Source organism: Musa acuminata, chromosome BXJ1-10 (assembly GCF_036884655.1).
Source record: "Musa acuminata AAA Group cultivar baxijiao chromosome BXJ1-10, Cavendish_Baxijiao_AAA, whole genome shotgun sequence".
Lineage (NCBI taxonomy): Eukaryota > Viridiplantae > Streptophyta > Magnoliopsida > Zingiberales > Musaceae > Musa > Musa acuminata.
In genome coordinates this window covers 18,656,845-18,673,735 of record NC_088336.1, presented here as the reverse complement: position 1 = coordinate 18,673,735, position 16,891 = coordinate 18,656,845, and the positions used below count along the sequence as shown (strand labels likewise).

At 38.5% G+C, this 16,891-nt stretch overlaps 1 protein-coding gene across 1 annotated transcript; it reads right to left on the bottom strand.

Moving 5' to 3' along the window:
• Positions 1-11,814: 11,814 nt before the first annotated feature.
• On the bottom strand, positions 11,815-16,400 carry LOC135595312 (uncharacterized). Its single transcript, XM_065086069.1, has 4 exons — positions 16,276-16,400; positions 13,971-14,296; positions 12,596-13,417; positions 11,815-12,136 (listed from the first exon to the last, which is right to left on the bottom strand). The coding sequence occupies exons 2-3, from the start codon at positions 14,287-14,289 to the stop codon at positions 12,702-12,704; spliced, it is 1,035 nt and encodes a 344-aa protein (XP_064942141.1). The 5' UTR covers positions 14,290-14,296; positions 16,276-16,400; the 3' UTR covers positions 11,815-12,136; positions 12,596-12,701.
• Positions 16,401-16,891: the final 491 nt, after the last annotated feature.

Genomic DNA, 16,891 nt, shown 5'->3' with positions numbered 1-16,891 from the left:
GGGAGCAGCAATGAAAGTTGCATACTTCGAAAACCGATCGACCACCACGAGTATCGATTCGAGTCCCCCTACAGGTGGCAAGCTTGATATGAAGTCTAAGGAAATGCTCTCCCATGACCTTTCTGGTACGGGCAACGACTCCAAAAGTCCCACCGGCTTCCGCTGCTCCACCTTGTCTTATTGGCAAGTAAGGCATGTTCGAACATACTCCTCCACATCAATCCCCATCTTTGGCCAGTAGAAGGCCCTCTCCACGAGAGCCAACGTTCTGTGAATGCCAGGGTGTCCAGCCCAAAGGGAATCATGACACTCTTTTAAGAGTTCACGCCTTAAATTGTCCACTCGGGGAACATAAACCCTATTCCCTTTTGTGTAAACAAGTCCCTCCTGGACCCAGAATCATTATGCCTTGCCTTCTTTGATGAGCTGCATCAGGATAACTGCCTGGGGATCACTATACAGTCCATCCCTGATTCGGAAAAGGAAGTTGGAGTGTAACTGACTTGCTTGGCCTCTGCCCTCTAGTTGTGCAGCATTCACGCATTCCACTTTCCGACTCAGCGCATCGGCCACGACATTCGCCTTCCCGGGCTTGTATTCCATTGCCATATCAAATTCAGCCAGGAAGTCCTGCCACCGTGCCTGCTTTGGGGAGAGCTTCTTTTGAGTTTGGAAATAGCTCAGGGCGATGTTGTCTGTCCTCAGCACAAATCGCGACCCGAGGAGGTAGTGTCGCCAAACTCGTAGGCAGTGGATCACCGCTGTCATCTCCTTCTCATGCACTGGATACCGCCTCTCGGTCTTGTTGAGTTTGCGGCTCTCGTAGGCCACCAGATGACCTTCCTACATGAGTACTCCACCAATAGCAAAGTCTGAAGCATCTGTATGAACTTCAAAGGGCTCTCCATAGTTTGGCAATTTGAGCACTGGTTCTTCTAGAACAACAGCCTTTAGATCTTGGAATGCTATCTCACATTTGTTAGACCACTTCCAAGGCTGCTCCTTCTTCAGCAACTCCGTCAGTGGGGTTACCCGCTTCGAATATCCCGCAATGAAGCGTCGGTAGTAGTTGACGAAACCAAGGAAGGATCTCAACTCTGGCACCTTCTTTGGAGTTCGCCATTCCGCAACTGCTTGCACCTTCGACTTATCCATCCGAATGGAGCCATCACCGATTCGATGCCCCAAGAATAGGATCTCAGTTTGAGCAAAGTAGCATTTCTCCCTTTTTACGAACAACGTGTTCTCCCTGAGAACCTTGAAAATCGTCCGAAGGTGCTTGACGTGCTCCTTGAGCGTTTGGCTGTAGACGACGATATCGTCCAAGTAGACGATCACGAACTTATCCAAATACTCCTTGAATAGCTGGTTCATGAGAGTACATAATGTGGCCGGAGCATTGGTTAAGCCGAAAGGCATCACCAAGAACTCAAACGCTCCATATCTGGTCACACAAGTAGTCTTTGTTTCGTCGCCTTCAGCAATGCGCACCTGCCAATATCCCGACCGAAGGTCGAGTTTTGAGAAATACTTCGCCTTGCCCAATTGATCGAACAAGTCCGCAATGAGCGGGATGAGATACTTGTTCTTCACTGTTACTTTGTTGAGGGCTCGGTAGTCGACACATAATCGGAGGCTCCCATCTTGTTTCTTCTGGAAGAGAACTGGAGCTCCGAAAGGTGCTTTAGAGCTGCGGATGAGACCACCGCTTAGCAGTTCACCTAACTGCTTCCTGAGTTCTGCCAACTCTGGTGGGGGCATGCGGTAGGGTGGTCTCGCTGGAGGCTTCACTCCTGGCTCCAGCTCGATACTGTGATCCACGCCTCTACGTGGTGGAAGAGTCTTCGGCAACTCGGGTGGCATGATGTATTTGAACTCTTTCAGGACGTTCGCCACCACAGCAGGTTCTTGAATGGCCTCCTCGTTGAGTGACTCTAGCTTCATAGTAGCCACAAATGTCAGTTTGTCTTTTCGCATCCCTTTCTTCAATTGTACTGCCGAAATGTGTTGTGGCTCCTTGGTTCCTCTCCGAGAGACGGGAACTATGCAGGGGTCATCGCCTCCCATCATACATAGGGAATTCAAGAACGACATCGGCACCAACTTTGCCGCGTGCATAAACTCCATTCCAAGAATCACTTGGAAGTCGTCCAGTGGCACGACCATCATGTTGGTGTTTCCGCTCCAAGTCCCGATTTTGATAGGAACTCCCTTCGCCAACCCGGAGATTCGCCTGGCCTCCGAGTTCACCGCCTTCATTCGGCTTGGGCTCTTTTCCAAGGTCAACCCAAGTCGCTGCGCTTCACGATCGGCTATGAAGTTGTGGGTAGCGCCCGTGTCCACCATTGCACGGGTTGTTTGGCCATTCAGCTTGATGTCCACATACATCAGTTCACTACTTCCTGCTTTTTGTGCCTTTGTCTTTATGTTCTCCCCCACTTGACCCCGCATAGCGTTCAACAAACGCATTGCTCCCATTCGGGGTCCTTGCGACTCCTCGTCGTCGCTGCTGGATTCTGAACTGCTCGAACTAAGAGCAACAACTTTGCCCTTGTCCGACCGGGGGGGGGTGGATGGAAGCCGTCAAAGCATTGAGTGCCTGTTTTTGTGGGCACTCCCTTACCATGTGCGGTCCTCCGCACAAGAAGCATCCTCCAGGTTTTGAGGCATTGCCTTTCGGGTTCGGCCCTTTGTGGGAGCTCTTCTTCTTCTGTTCGCCCCCGAGCTCCTTCCCTCGAGAATGTTTTGGAGGGCGATTGCCTGAAGATTGTTTCCTTCTCGCTGGGTCTTCAGAGGAAACAAAGTCTGTGAGCCTTTCTACAGCAGCAATTGCCCCGACTACATCGGTAACATTCCTTCGATTTAGCTCCTGTTGAGCCCATGGTTTCAAACCATTAAGGAAGCTGAACAACTTGTCCTTCTCGGACATGTCCTGTATGTCCAGCATTAGTGCAGAAAATTGTTTCATATAGTCTCGGATGGTGGTGCTTTGGCGGAGTTGTCTCAACTTCCTTCTTGCGACGAACTCTGTGTTCTCCGGTAGGAATTGAGTTCTCAACTCCCGCTTCAAGTCCTCCCATGTGTCGACTCGACACCGACCTTATTGGATCTCCTCCCAACGAGTTCGCCACCAAAGTTTCGCATCTCCATTCAGATACATTGTTGCTATAGAAACTTTGGTATCTTCAGAATCGGGCCTCGTAGCTCGGAAGTATTGCTCCATATCGAACAGAAAGTTCTCGAGCTCCTTGGCATCTCTGGCCCCTCCGTATCCATGGGGCTCAGGTGCCCTCAAGTTTTGTGGCGGTGCAACGCGGGTGTTGCCTCCTCCCGCATTTAGCGTTCTTGTGAGCATAACCACCTTTGCCGTGAGTTCCGCCACAACATCCTGTAAGTGTTGCACGGAGTCTTTGGTGTCATCAGACAGTCGATCGACTAGGGCCTCGACCTTGTCGATCCTAGACTCTGCTTCCTCTTGCGAGCTCTCTACCCCAACAAGTCTTTGTTGGCTGTGATAGAGTTCCTCCATGCTCGCTTCAAGAACATCCAGGCGGGTTTCCGCCGTCGAGAGTCTCTCTTTGTGACTCTTTTTCCCAGTTAGCGCTCCAGATTGCGCTTCTTCCACTCGCGGAGAGCAGCCAACTTCTCGCTCGTCTTGTTCGCTGCTGTACTCCTCTTGAGCGACACCAACAACGTGAGAGCGAGTGTGCACATGCAGCTCACCTGCGGCTGCTTGGGGTAAGGGTCTGGCTTGCCCCGTCTTGCTTGATTCGCCACGATGCTTTGCCATGGCGAAGTTACGAAGTTCGTTCGCTGTTCGAACGAAGAGCTTGCCCGCTCTGATACCACAATGTCACGACCTTAGCTAGAATTGCCTAAGGCGTGAGGCACCCTTGCGGCCAAAGACGCGAACTTAGCTTGCGTTGCCTAAGTCGCGCTTCGCCCTTGCGATCTTGCTCCGCAAGGATCAGCCACTTTGTAACCTCTCGCAGGTCCCGAAGGACCTGTAAAAGAGAAAGAAAGTTAGTTCGAAAGAACGAGCAACGGACAAGTCCCGAAGTCTCGCGAAAGAGAAAGCTTTACAAGCAATTCGACGAACACCCTGTGTGCACAAGAGAAAAGAGGGAGAGGGAGAAAAACAAGGCTTTCAAGGATGAACGAACAGCTGCAAGCCCACAAACAGCCGCTCACCTGGTCCCGGGCGCAAAACCAAGTTCCCGTAAAGGTCACGTGCGAACTTGCGAAAGAGAGTTCAACGCCCGGTATATAACCGAAGCCCCATCCAGCCCTGTGCCACCCGGGGGGTTCCTGGGGTCTGAGATGGCTGACATTTTGGTGAGCGGAGGCAGCTCTCCGCTCACCTCCCGCGGCACGCGAAAACGGAGCTGTTTTGGGCTGTTTTGGGGCTGTTTTGCTCGGTTCGGTGAGCGGTCGCTTTGCAACGCTGCAGCTTGTTCGAACTTACATATTTACAAGCAAAATGACCCAAAACCATAAGAAAACATGCTGTCAAGCAGCTGTACATGCAGGTGTGAGCGACGAACGGTTCGTTGAACGGAGTTGTTGCGGGTACGCGACGACCGTTCGTGACAGTGCGGTGTCGGATTCTGATATTGGTTGGGACGTGGCGTATGACATCGGTGATGACTCATCTGGGGCCAAAATATGCCTTATCACCACCTATCTCAAAAGCCAACAATACATCTGATCTATGGCATAGGTGTCTTAGTCACCCATCCATACAGGATCGATGTTCTAAATTTTGGTTTACTCTAATAAAATTCATGATATTTGTCCTTTGGCTAAACAAACTAGACTTCCTTTTAGTCTAAGTTCATGATATTTCTACTACTGAACCATTTGAATTACTTCACCGTGATCGTTAGGGGGGCTTTTCGAGTTCCTTCTCATTCGGATGCTCTTTTTTTTTCTTTTACTATTGTGGATTATTTTTCTAGGAATGCATGAATATATCTCATGCATTTAAGTTTGAAACATAAATCCTTTTGAAATCATTTTTTTTTTTGTCTTTGTTGAAAACTAATTCAGTTGAAAAGTTAGAAGAATTCGGATTGATGATGAGTACATGCAAATTATTTTTAATAATTATAAATTTCTTTATCAGTCACTTCACCCTCAACAAAATTGAGTTTGTACAATGTGAATATCATAATATATTGAATGGAGTCCTAGTCATCAAATCTTTTGATAGGAGGAGAGTTTACTGGCAATTACTTACCGACCTTTTTGGTATATCCTTTCTGTCTAAGAAGGTATCATTTGAAGTCTTTCATAATCGATCGTATACTTATGACTATTTATGTATATTTGATTATTTATATTATATCATAAATATTTAATTTAAAAATAAAATTAATCAATATGTTTGAAAAAATAATTTTATTGGATATCTCTTGAGTCAAAAAGCTTATAAAATCTATGATTTGAAGACTAAACAAATATTCACAAGTCGAGATAGTTACTTTTCATGTATACATATTTTCTTTCTTAATTGTGAAACCTAACCGCTCACAAGTTTTACTATTACCATTACATGACCAATTTGTTACTTTTGACTTATAAACCCATGATGTTTAAATCATATATCTTTATTAAATGATATAAAGCTAGACTAGTTACTAAGGGCTATATAGAATTTGATGTTCAAAAATATTTTTCTTCATAATGATCTTAACGATTTATGAACTGAACAAATCTCTTTATGGATTGAAACAAGCTTTTCTTAATTAGTATTCAAAGTTTTAAACAACTAATAACATACTATTCACTTTTATCACAGTATATAAAAATTCTTTTATCATCATATTAATTTATGTAGATGATATGAAATTACCCCATTGCCACAATAACTTTAAAAGAATTTTTTCATAAATATTTTTAAATTAAGGATCTTAAAAAATTAAAATATTTCTTGACGATAAAAATAGCATATGCTAAATAAGATATTTTTATTTCATAATAAAAAATATTGATGATATGATTTTCGTTAAAGCTACCCCGATCAATTTTCCTAACAAAACCCGAAGCTTACTCCATTAAATGATGAACCTCTCGAACATTCATCACGATATAGAAGACTTATTAGACGACTTATTTATCCTACAATCATAAGACCCAATATAGCTCACATAATATATCTGTTAGGATCGAGTCGGCATTAAAATGGGGGATGAATTAGTACTTATGAAAAATTATGTCAATTCGAAAATATCATTCGATAAAGCTCGTATTAAAAAAGATGAGTTTAACTTGAAAGCACATTCGTAAGCATAGTAAAAGTAGTAAGCAAGTAAATTAGTTTGCAATATGAGAATAAAAAGCAGAATAGATGCAAATCAAGTACACCAGATTTATAGTGGTTCCACTACCGATCTTTCCAATAGGTGAAGATCAACTATCCTTATACTCTTTTTCATTTTCGCAGGTTTAGGAGAGAACCTTTACACCCCTTTTTTACAAGTGTTCCTTCACACACCTCTCTTAAGACAATCACTTAGCTCTTAGAGGATGAACTCTGTACTTAAAAGAGTTTACAACTTTGGAATCATAGAGTTTTTACTTTATTTTCATGTGTGTTCTAAGCAAAAATTTATGGGGTATTTATAGACCTCAAATGACTTCAAAACTTGGAGCCAAAATTCAAATCCCCAGGTTTTCAAAGTACTAGCAGTACCACCGCCAGTACTTTCTAACATTGGGCGGTGCTACCACTTGACACTTTTGGGAGATTATGTTTGGGTGGTACCACCGCCCAGTCTAGCGGTACCACCACCTAGTATGGGCGATGCCACCACCAAACCTTGCTACAAGACACTGAACGGGCCAAACAACAAGCTCAATTCAGCCCTGTTTCAGGCCCAATTAGCCTCTAACTGAGTTGATATTTATTTCACTCTAATACTAACTCAATTAGAGCTAAACTAACTTGATCTAGAAAAATTATTACAAAGTAAGAATCATATGTTGTATGGTATATCATTGGTTCTTCCAACACTTCGTCCGATCCTTTGGTGCATTGTCATCTTCTTTGGTGTATTGCCCAATCAGCATGTTGACTCATGCAACTTTTGATCTCCTTGCCGCAATGTCCGATCCTTCGACTCAATGCCCGAACTCACGGTATGAAGTCCTTCTGTTGGCACGTCGACTGATCTTCTTGCCTGACGTCAAATCTCCTAACTTGTTCAACTCCGACTTAACGTTCGATTCCTCATACTTTAATCAATTTACCTCTCATTGATCGAAGCTAGTCCTGCATTACTCAAAACACAGATTAGATCAGAAACTCATCAATTGATTTTATCATCAAATCTGAGATTCAATAATCTCCCCATTTTTTTATGATGACAACCAATTTATGACGGAGTTTAACTAAACTCCCCCTATCAATATGTCATATTGATAGAACCTCAACAAATCATATTAAAATAATTATGTGCAGTAAGTTATTACATTCATCATTGTATACATCATTCAAAATTTTAAATTATTATTTTAGACATAATATGCTTAATTATCATCATACCTTCTCTCCTTTTATCATCAATAAAAAGGAGAAGTGCAACTAGTAAGTTTTTAGATATGCAAGCTAGTAAGATAGCAAGTTTTAAACATACAAGCTAGCTAGTTTTTCACATATGAAAGTTAGCAAAATTTTACATTTTTTGAAATGTACAAGCAAGCAAACTTTGCTTCTCTTTTAAGATGAGCAAGCTAGCAATTTTAGCAAATTTTACATCATGTAAGTTAACAAATTTTACATCATTTTACAACATGCAAGCTAGCAAATTTCACATCATTTTAGAACATGCAAGCTAACAATTTTTCTTCTCTTTAAAATATGCAAGCTAGTAAGTTTTCTCCTTGAAATGTGTAAGCTAACAATACCTTCTCTCCCTTTGTTATTGTAAAAAAAAATAGAAGAATACAATATTGTAGTTCATTTCCCCTTATATCAATTATCAAATCATCACATGAAGAATATCAAGAAAAATTAATTTGGTGATGAGATATATAATTCATGAATACAAAGCAATTATACATAATAAAACTCAAGTTATAAAGCTTAAAAACTCAAGTGATATATCATGGTTAATTTGGATAAATATCATCTTTAGTAAACAACAAAAGAATTGTAGGAGAACAAATAATAAATGATCTCGATTCATGCATAAGAATTCTCAAGTCATCAACATCATGTTTCATAAAATAAATTCTCAATTAAGATTTCGAGAAATTAAGAAAAAAAAAACATGATTCATATAGATAATTCTCCTCTTTAGTAAATGGCAAAAAGAAACATAGGAGATAAAACAGTAATGATACCAATCATGATTCATTTGGATAGTAGATAGCAAAAAAAAAAAAACATAGAGGATAAAAGATCTTGATTCATATAGAATAAATATCAAGTTATAAATATCGAGAAATCAAAATAAAAATTAGATAAAACTCATTCAAATTCAAATCATCAAAATCACTTTCAAGATATTCAAAATAACATAAATAGATTTATCAATTTCTTATTGAAAAATCGATAAGATAGAGATAGAGAAAATTTTAAAATGTATTTCTTTTTTAGTTACTTCAATTTATATGATTGATTTCATACAAGTATGCCTAAGTTTTTTTTTTATGTCAAAATCATGCATCATGTTTAAAACCGAAAAACAAGATTTATCATAAAAATTATCAAAATCAAAAGTATAACATATAATTCCAAAACATATGATTTCAAATCATCATTACTTCAAATTCTCACGCATAATATAAAATCATCATGATACCAAACCTTTTAACATTTTAATTACATCATTACATCATTAAAACATATTTCATTGAACATAAGATATTTTCAATCAAAATCGTTTTATTAATTATAGTAATATATTTTTATTTTTAAGTAAATCTAACTCTTCATTTTTAGTGCTAGGAGTTAACATACAATTGTCATGCTCAAATTTTATTTTTTTTAATCACTAAAATGAAGCATGATTCTCTTTTTTTAATATTTTATATATTAATTTAAAAACAACTCATGAAATGCATCAAGTAATTTCATAATAAAGTAAAGGAGTTTTGGTTAAGTCACTTACCTTGTTGTGGAAAGCCAGCAAGGCGTAGCTTGCCACATATTCTTTATCGATTTGCTTCTCATCTTCAAATGCACTCGATTCGTCCCATGTCATCTTGAATGTCTTCTTCTTATTTTATTGTGGACATTTGTTTTTGAGGTGCCCCGATCGATTCCATTTATAGCAAATTATTATGTTCTTTTTTAGTTTGTTTTTGTTCTTGGCTTCTTGCTTTATAAATTTTTTGAATTTTCTCGTCAAAAGTTCTATCATCCTCATCACTTGAGTTATCACAAGCGATACTCTTTGGTTTTTAATATCATATCCTTTCTGTTCTTTGGAAGGTTGTTCTTATGTTCGACTTGTGCCATACAACTCATTTCATAAGTCATTAAAGACCCGATAAGTTCTTCAAGCGAAAAATTATTTAGGTCATTTGTTTCTTGAATGATAGTTATTTTTAAATTCCAGTTTTTAGTTTTTAGAAAGAGAACATAAAATTTTATTCATAAGTTCAAAATTCGAAAAACTTTTACCAAGTACTTTTAAACTAGTGACAACATCCGTAAAACGAGTGTACATGTCTCCAATGGTTTCACTTGGTTTTATATGAAACAATTCAAAATCATGTATCAAAAGATTAACTTTAGAATCTTTAACCCTACTTATGCCTTCGACTTCAATAGTGTGCCAAAAGTCATATGCTTCGATTAAACTCATTTTTATCTAAAGTACAAAATAAAATATTCATAGCTTTCACATTTAAATAAAACGATTTTTTTCTCAAAGTCATTACATTCATTCATAGGTTTAGATGAAGTTTAAAAATCAAGTTCAATGATATTCCATAAATCAAAATTCAAAGAAAGTAAGAATCCTCTTATCCGAGTTTTCAAATAGGTATAGTCTATCTCATTGAACATAGGAGGACGAGTGATAAAAAGACCCTCTTGAAAACTAAAATAAGTCATCTCTCTCGGGTGTTAATCACATCGAGAAAAACTAACTTTGATACTGACTGTTAAGATCGAGTCGGCACTAAGAGGGGGGATGAATTAGTGCTTATGAAAAATTACATCAATTCAAAAATATCGTTCAAAAAAGCTCGTATCAGAAAGATGAGTTTAACTTGAAAGTATATTCGTAAGCGTAGTGAAAGTAGTAAGTAAGTAAATCAATTTGCAATATGAGAATAAAAAGCAGAATAGAAATTCAAACCGAGTACACTGGATTTATAGTAGTTAGGTCGTCGTGATCTACATCCACTCTCAATTCCTCTTCACTCAAGGTCACCGGATTTATAGTAGTTCGGTCGTCGTGACTTACGTCCACTCTCGATTCCTCTTCACTCGAGGCCACCGACTTCCACTATCAATCTTCTTTCCAATGGCCGAAGATCAACTACTCTTACACTCTTTCTCATTTTCATAGGTTCAGGAGAGAACCTTTACACCCCTCTTTTACAAGTGTTCCCTCACATACTTTCCTTAAAACTATTACTAAGCTCTTGGATCTATACTTAAAAGAGTTTACAACCTTGCAATCACAGAGTTTTTACTTTATTTCTGTGTGTGTTCTAAGCAGGAATTTGTGAGGTATTTATAGACCCCAAATGACTTCAAAACTTGGAACCAAAATTTAAATCCCTGGGTTTTCAGGATACTGGTGGTACCATCGCCAATACTTTCTGACACTGGGCGGTACCATCGCTTAGTCTAGTAATACCACCACCTGACACTTATGGGAGATTATGTTTGGACGGTACCATCGTCTGACATAGTCTTGAAGACTGTGTCTACACGGTGCCACCGCCTAGTCTAGGTGATACCATTGACAGACCTTGCTATAGGACACTGAATGGGCCATACAACATACTCAATTCAACCTAATTCAAGTCTAATTGACCCCTAATTAAATTGACATTTATTTCACTCAAATACCGACTCGATTAGACCTAAATTAACTCGATCTAGATAAATTATTACAAAGCACGAATCATATATTACCCGGTATGTCATTGGTTCTTCCGATGCATCGTTCTCTCCTTCGATGTATTGCTCAATCGGTATGTTGACTCCCGTAATTTCCAATCTCTTTAGCACAATATCTTATCTTTCAGCCCGATGCCCAAATTCACGGCACGAAGTCCTTCTACCGGCACGTCAACTGATCTTCCGACCTGACGTCCAATCTCCTAACATGTTCAATTTTGACCTACGTCTGATTCATCCTGCTTTAATCAATTTATCTCTCCTTGATCAAAACTAATCGTACGTCATTCAAAACACAAATTAGATCATAAACTCATCAATTGATTTCATCATCAAAATCCAAAATTCAACAATATCTTCTCACTCAATTTATGTATTAACCTAAAAATCTATATCTTGCTACAGTTATTAAAATTCTATAATAATTAGGACTATTATTTTCAACAAATAATAAATCTAAATTTAAAATATTATGATACTGATTGGGGAGATTATTCAATAACAAGATCAATTTTTGAATATTAAATTTTTCTTAAAATTTCTCTCGTATCTTAGAAGACAAACACAATCAACTATTTCCGGTTCTTCAACAGAAGCAAAATATATAAAAAAAAATTGAAATTGTAGGAATGTATCCTATAAAATTAAAAAATATATTATTTAGACTGATTTAAATCGTGTCCATGTATTTATGGATTTTTTATTTTCCTGCATGTTGACAGTCCATCTGATTTGAAAGAAATAGATAAATAAGGAATAAAATGAATTGGCATTACATCTCATCTCCCCATGCAACCAAGACATCACAAACATCAACAGTTATCCACAATCCATTGAAGTCACTTCCTAGCAAATATCACCTGCATCATAGGCCACTTGTTGCAGAAGACACCGTATGATCGCATCCTCAGATTCTGCATGGGCTACAAAAGCCTCAACTTGGGGTCCAAGTTATTCTCTTTATCATCGGGAGTAAGCGATCACCGGCTTCACACGCCATCATCCGTCAAACAAGCACCTTCCAATGGTTTCCCGGGGCTTCTCAGAGACCTGCAACCAACATAGCGGCAGTATGAAAAGGCCTTTCATAGAGAACTTAATGGGAAAATAATTAGCAAGAGTATTATTATGTTATCAGCAAAACAACATATCAAGCACAAACTATCCCTCCTTTTCATCTATCAACCACTCAATAAGTTTTCACTGAGATAAACGTTTCTCTTGCAAGATATTAGCATATACACAACATATTACACATTCGAAATTTGCAACTCTCTTGAAGCAAAGTGGGCAAAAGAACAAATAATCCGTAAAGGACGCTTGCCTATATTCAGTGATAACTTATGCTACAAGCATGAAGCACAAAAACTCACGATATCTAAGAGATGTGTTATATTTCAAAAATAATTATCTTTGTCAGAAGCTTCTATAGATATAGATGTTCTGCCACATAACAATGTACTCACAAAAAGACATTAGCATAGCTTTAGAGCAAGAAAGGGCACTTACAAAACACCATTCTGGAAAATCACCATTATCTCAGATGAGTATGCAATGTATTAAATCCTCTCTTGAAACTGGTGCAGGTACTGTGAAAAGGGTTCATAAGACATACTCAACTAAGAAATTCTGGCTGCCATATGCGGAGATGTCGATCGTAGAATGAACAGGTAGCAACTAACCCCCCTTTCCTCAGCATTCCTTGTGTGCTGATTTCTCCCTTTTGCCAGTCTGCTCCGTATGCCAATGACTCATGCTTGCAATAAGTTTCAACTACTCGGACGTCCTCTTCTTCTGTGCTCACAACTGCAAAACCATTGTGCATACAAGCTGCCAATATGCAAGTGGATATACTTGGGTGGTATTTGATTCTCCAGACACCCCCACCCAAAGAAAGTGATTTCTCATGAACAGGCTTGGATGTAGATCTTACATCCCAAACTCTGAGAAATTCATCATAGCTTCCTGTGAGCAGCATGTAGGTATTTGTAGGGTTTTGAGTGATGCAACATACACCCATCTGATGTGACTTAGCATTCCGAAACACTATTTCTGATGGACTGGCCCGCAAATCCCAACAGTTAAAACAACAGTCATCTGAGCCAGTGTATAACAAGTTTGGCCGGTGGGCATCGAAAGATGTAGCCCAAACTTCATAATCATGGCCTAACCATGATTGTGATATCTGCAATTGGGCCTCTCTGACGGTAACCATACATATCGAACCATCTGAAAGGCCTAGGCAAACAGAACAAGCTGATGGCTTCCAGTCCACACATAAACACATCGAGGAACTGACTTTTTCTGAGCAAACTTCTTTCAACATGCTGCCTAAAAGGTTAAAGTAAATGAGATTTATATAATAAAAATCATTTGTACAGATCATGAGAAAACAGAGTATTGTTTTAACCTCTAAAGCCAGGATTCAAATGCAATAACAGATAAACAAACATTACAGCATAATTTATAGAAATGTCACATATGCAACCAAATTATTAGATATGATAACCAGATGAATTCATTGATACGGTGAGGTGCCATGCCAATGTTAAAGATAAGAAGGGAGCATCTGCAACAACACCATAATCAGCACTGCAGAATGATGTATACAAAGCATAAATTTCTAAGGTGGGTGGAGCAGTCCAGTGTTCAATGCTCGCACTATCATGGGTGCAGATCAATATGCATATTCCACACTACAAGCAGAGGTTGTTTTCATGACTCAAATGTTGATCATCCAAGTTGCAAAGAAGCTATTTTATCATGTGACCAGAGCTCTCTTTATTGAAGTTCATGAGTTGATTTAGGAAAAAAGAGAATCAATGTAAGGTACAGACATAAGCATGATTTTCTGTTCTTTTTTCTATTGCATAAAAAAGAATACCTTCATTTTCTGTTTCTGTCTTGGACAAGTTATAGAGACCGATACAGCCATCAGCATCAGCTTGAGCAAGCAAAGGATGCATGCTTTCTCCACTTGGGCTCCATTTTATATCAAAAACACCAACTGTTGATACACGACAGAGCAATTCAAGACCAACCACAGGATCGGTAGAAAAAAGTGATATGCTTCCTGCTCGGTGAGGTTGAGTTCCCTCTTGCAAAGTATATGTGCCAGCAGCCAGAATATGGTGGAAAGGATAGTGTGGGCAAAACTCCACTACATCTGCATTTCCATCTAGATAGCACATCCCAATGTCCATCCTAAAGCTGCATCAAGAATGCAGTTGTAAAGGGCAATATCAGGTGTATTTTATTAATTCACATGTAATTTGATATTGTATATAAATATCATATATAAAGCAACACAAAGAATGAACCTAGCCTGACAAATAAGTGGTAATCATGGTTGCTGTTAGTCTGTCAAATTCCCAAAGCAATGTAAAAGAGATTATAAACTGATAATGATAATTCTCCAGTGTCAAGACCAGTAAAAGATGATCAAGTATAGATAGAACGGTGTGCAAGATAAAAAGTAGTTGCGAGGTCTTAAAAAATCTTCAATATACAATTGTAACTATTCAGTTCAGTAAATGCTCAGTGCTCTTTGGCAGTAAATTATTCGAAATCAAATTCATAAGACCATGGCAAGAGACCAAAAAGAAAGACAATTAACTTGTTTGCAACTTTATTCTTTAGAATAAATCATTATCCTTTTTGTCTCCTTTAAGACTCCTTGAGAGTTGAGACCATCCCGAATGATTTGTTCGACTTTGATATTATTTCTATCCTGAACACAGAACTGTACCATCTTCTCCAAAGAAAATAGGTCAAGTACCAAATTTCTTGGGCATGAAATACCTAAAAAGTACAGAACATTGTATGGGAGGCAGATCTGATTGCTTAAATTTGGACTTATAATATGGACCGTGGAAAAAAGAAAAACAAAAACCATGGAAGGAAGCATAGGCGGTAACTCTTAACAAAATGTTGCTACTTGGTATTTAGGTGCATCCGTGCATGAAAAAAATTACTAGACAAGAAGTAGGTGTATGAGCCCAAAGAGTTCTGGTGATGTAAAATGAGCTATAGGAAGAGAATAAATGTGATTGAATGAAGGTTTTCAAACTCGCTTTTCCACCTAGTTTGTAAAAGGGTCACAAACTCGAATAAAGATTGTATAATTTATTAAAAAATAATTTTAAAATACATATACTTTTAGAATAAATGTGATGGAATGAAGGTTTTATATACTTTAAAATTTTTTTTGTTATAACTTAAAAACACTTGTATATTTTTAAGTTAATAATTGCAATCTCATTAAAGTGAATAATACATTTATTATTTTATGTCTTATTTTATTATGTTCACAACAATTGACATCTCCACTCAAGCATCTTAACTCAAGAATGATACTCATTGAATGAAAATTGATTACATGTATTGGTCATGATATTTCAATTTTCGACTGTAATAATTAAAAACATTGTGATCTTAACCAAATGCGCACTTTTTGGTTTCTATATATGACTTAGAAAAGGCATACGATAATTTATTTTGCAATAAGAAGTGCTATAAGCTACACATCAGAGCCTAATCAATCGCATGTGTCGGTATATGAACTATATGAACAGAAGCAAAGAGAAGGAGAACATATGCATTTGCATGTCCTCACTTCTCTTACCACGCTGGATAAGTTTAGATCCTATTAGGATAACAACAGAAGATTTCTAAGTTTCTGAAATAATATGCAACTGAATGAAGTTTGCATGGTTCCACGCCAAAATTGAACATCTGAATGCAAAGAAACGTCTCAAGTTCATGATGAATAATTATAACTTTCTTCTCCACAAATGAATCTAGATTCCAGAGAAATAAGATAGAGTAGGAGAGGATAGAATACGAGAGCGGAAGAAAGGAGATCATATGAGAAGGGTGGAGAACAGAGGAGAAGAGAGGTGAGTAGAGGTTAAATCAAAAACTAAGGAAGAGTGGAGAACACAAGATGGGAAGGAGAGGAGAGAACAAGAGAGAACAGGAGATGGGAGGAGGAGAGATGAAGAAAAGAAGAAAGGAAGAGAAGAGACGAGACAGGGGGACGGAGCGACAAGAGGGGAGGAGACAGGAGGAGAAAGAGAGGGGCGGAGAGTACATAAAAGGAGACGTAGGAGATGGGAGGAGAAGAGAGGGGAATAGCAAAGACGAGAGAGAGAGAGAGAGAGAGAAGGAGAAGATGGTGAGAATAGTACCCGCGGGGGAGGAGGTGGTTTGTCCTGCGACGACAGTAGCGGGAGATGGCTCGCCGGCGATGTTAGCAGCAGCAGCAGAGAAGGGAAGGCTAGGGCTGGTTAGTCGCTCGTCTCCTGGCTTTTGCACGCGGCCTCGGGGTTTTATTCTTTTCTCTTAATAGTAAATCGAGTCGACTTGGGTTTGGACGAGTCGATCGATTGAACCAATTCGACTCGAGTCAAACCCGAGTTCGTTGAATTTACTTTCAAGAGACCGAATCAAACCTTTAGGGCTTCGGCCATGACAAGTTAGTTCACGTCATGAATTTTCATGATTTTATTAAAATAAAATATTAATTAAACTCAATTTCTTATCTAGAAAAAGCTAATTATATATTTCCCTGTATACTTGGCCTATTTAACATGGGATGGGATGGGATGTATGTACTTAAAAAAAATTGCATTGAGATCCAATCATTAATAAATTATATACATTTGATTTTATTTTTAATACTATTTATTTATTTGATCGAATCTATTGTATATGATATCAAAACTTATGTGCCGAGTTGACGATAAATTAAAGGATAAAATAGCCATTTCATATATTGAGTTGATGATCGGATCTCTACTCTTT

Bases quoted from the DNA above. Each gene is read 5' to 3' on its own strand.
- LOC135595312 (XM_065086069.1), bottom strand. From the start codon at position 14,289: ATGGACATTGGGATGTGCTATCTAGATGGAAATGCAGATGTAGTGGAG. The intron at 13,418-13,970 runs GTATTCTTTTTT...TTAACCTTTTAG, and splicing joins GACAGAAACAGAAAATGAAG to GCAGCATGTTGAAAGAAGTT.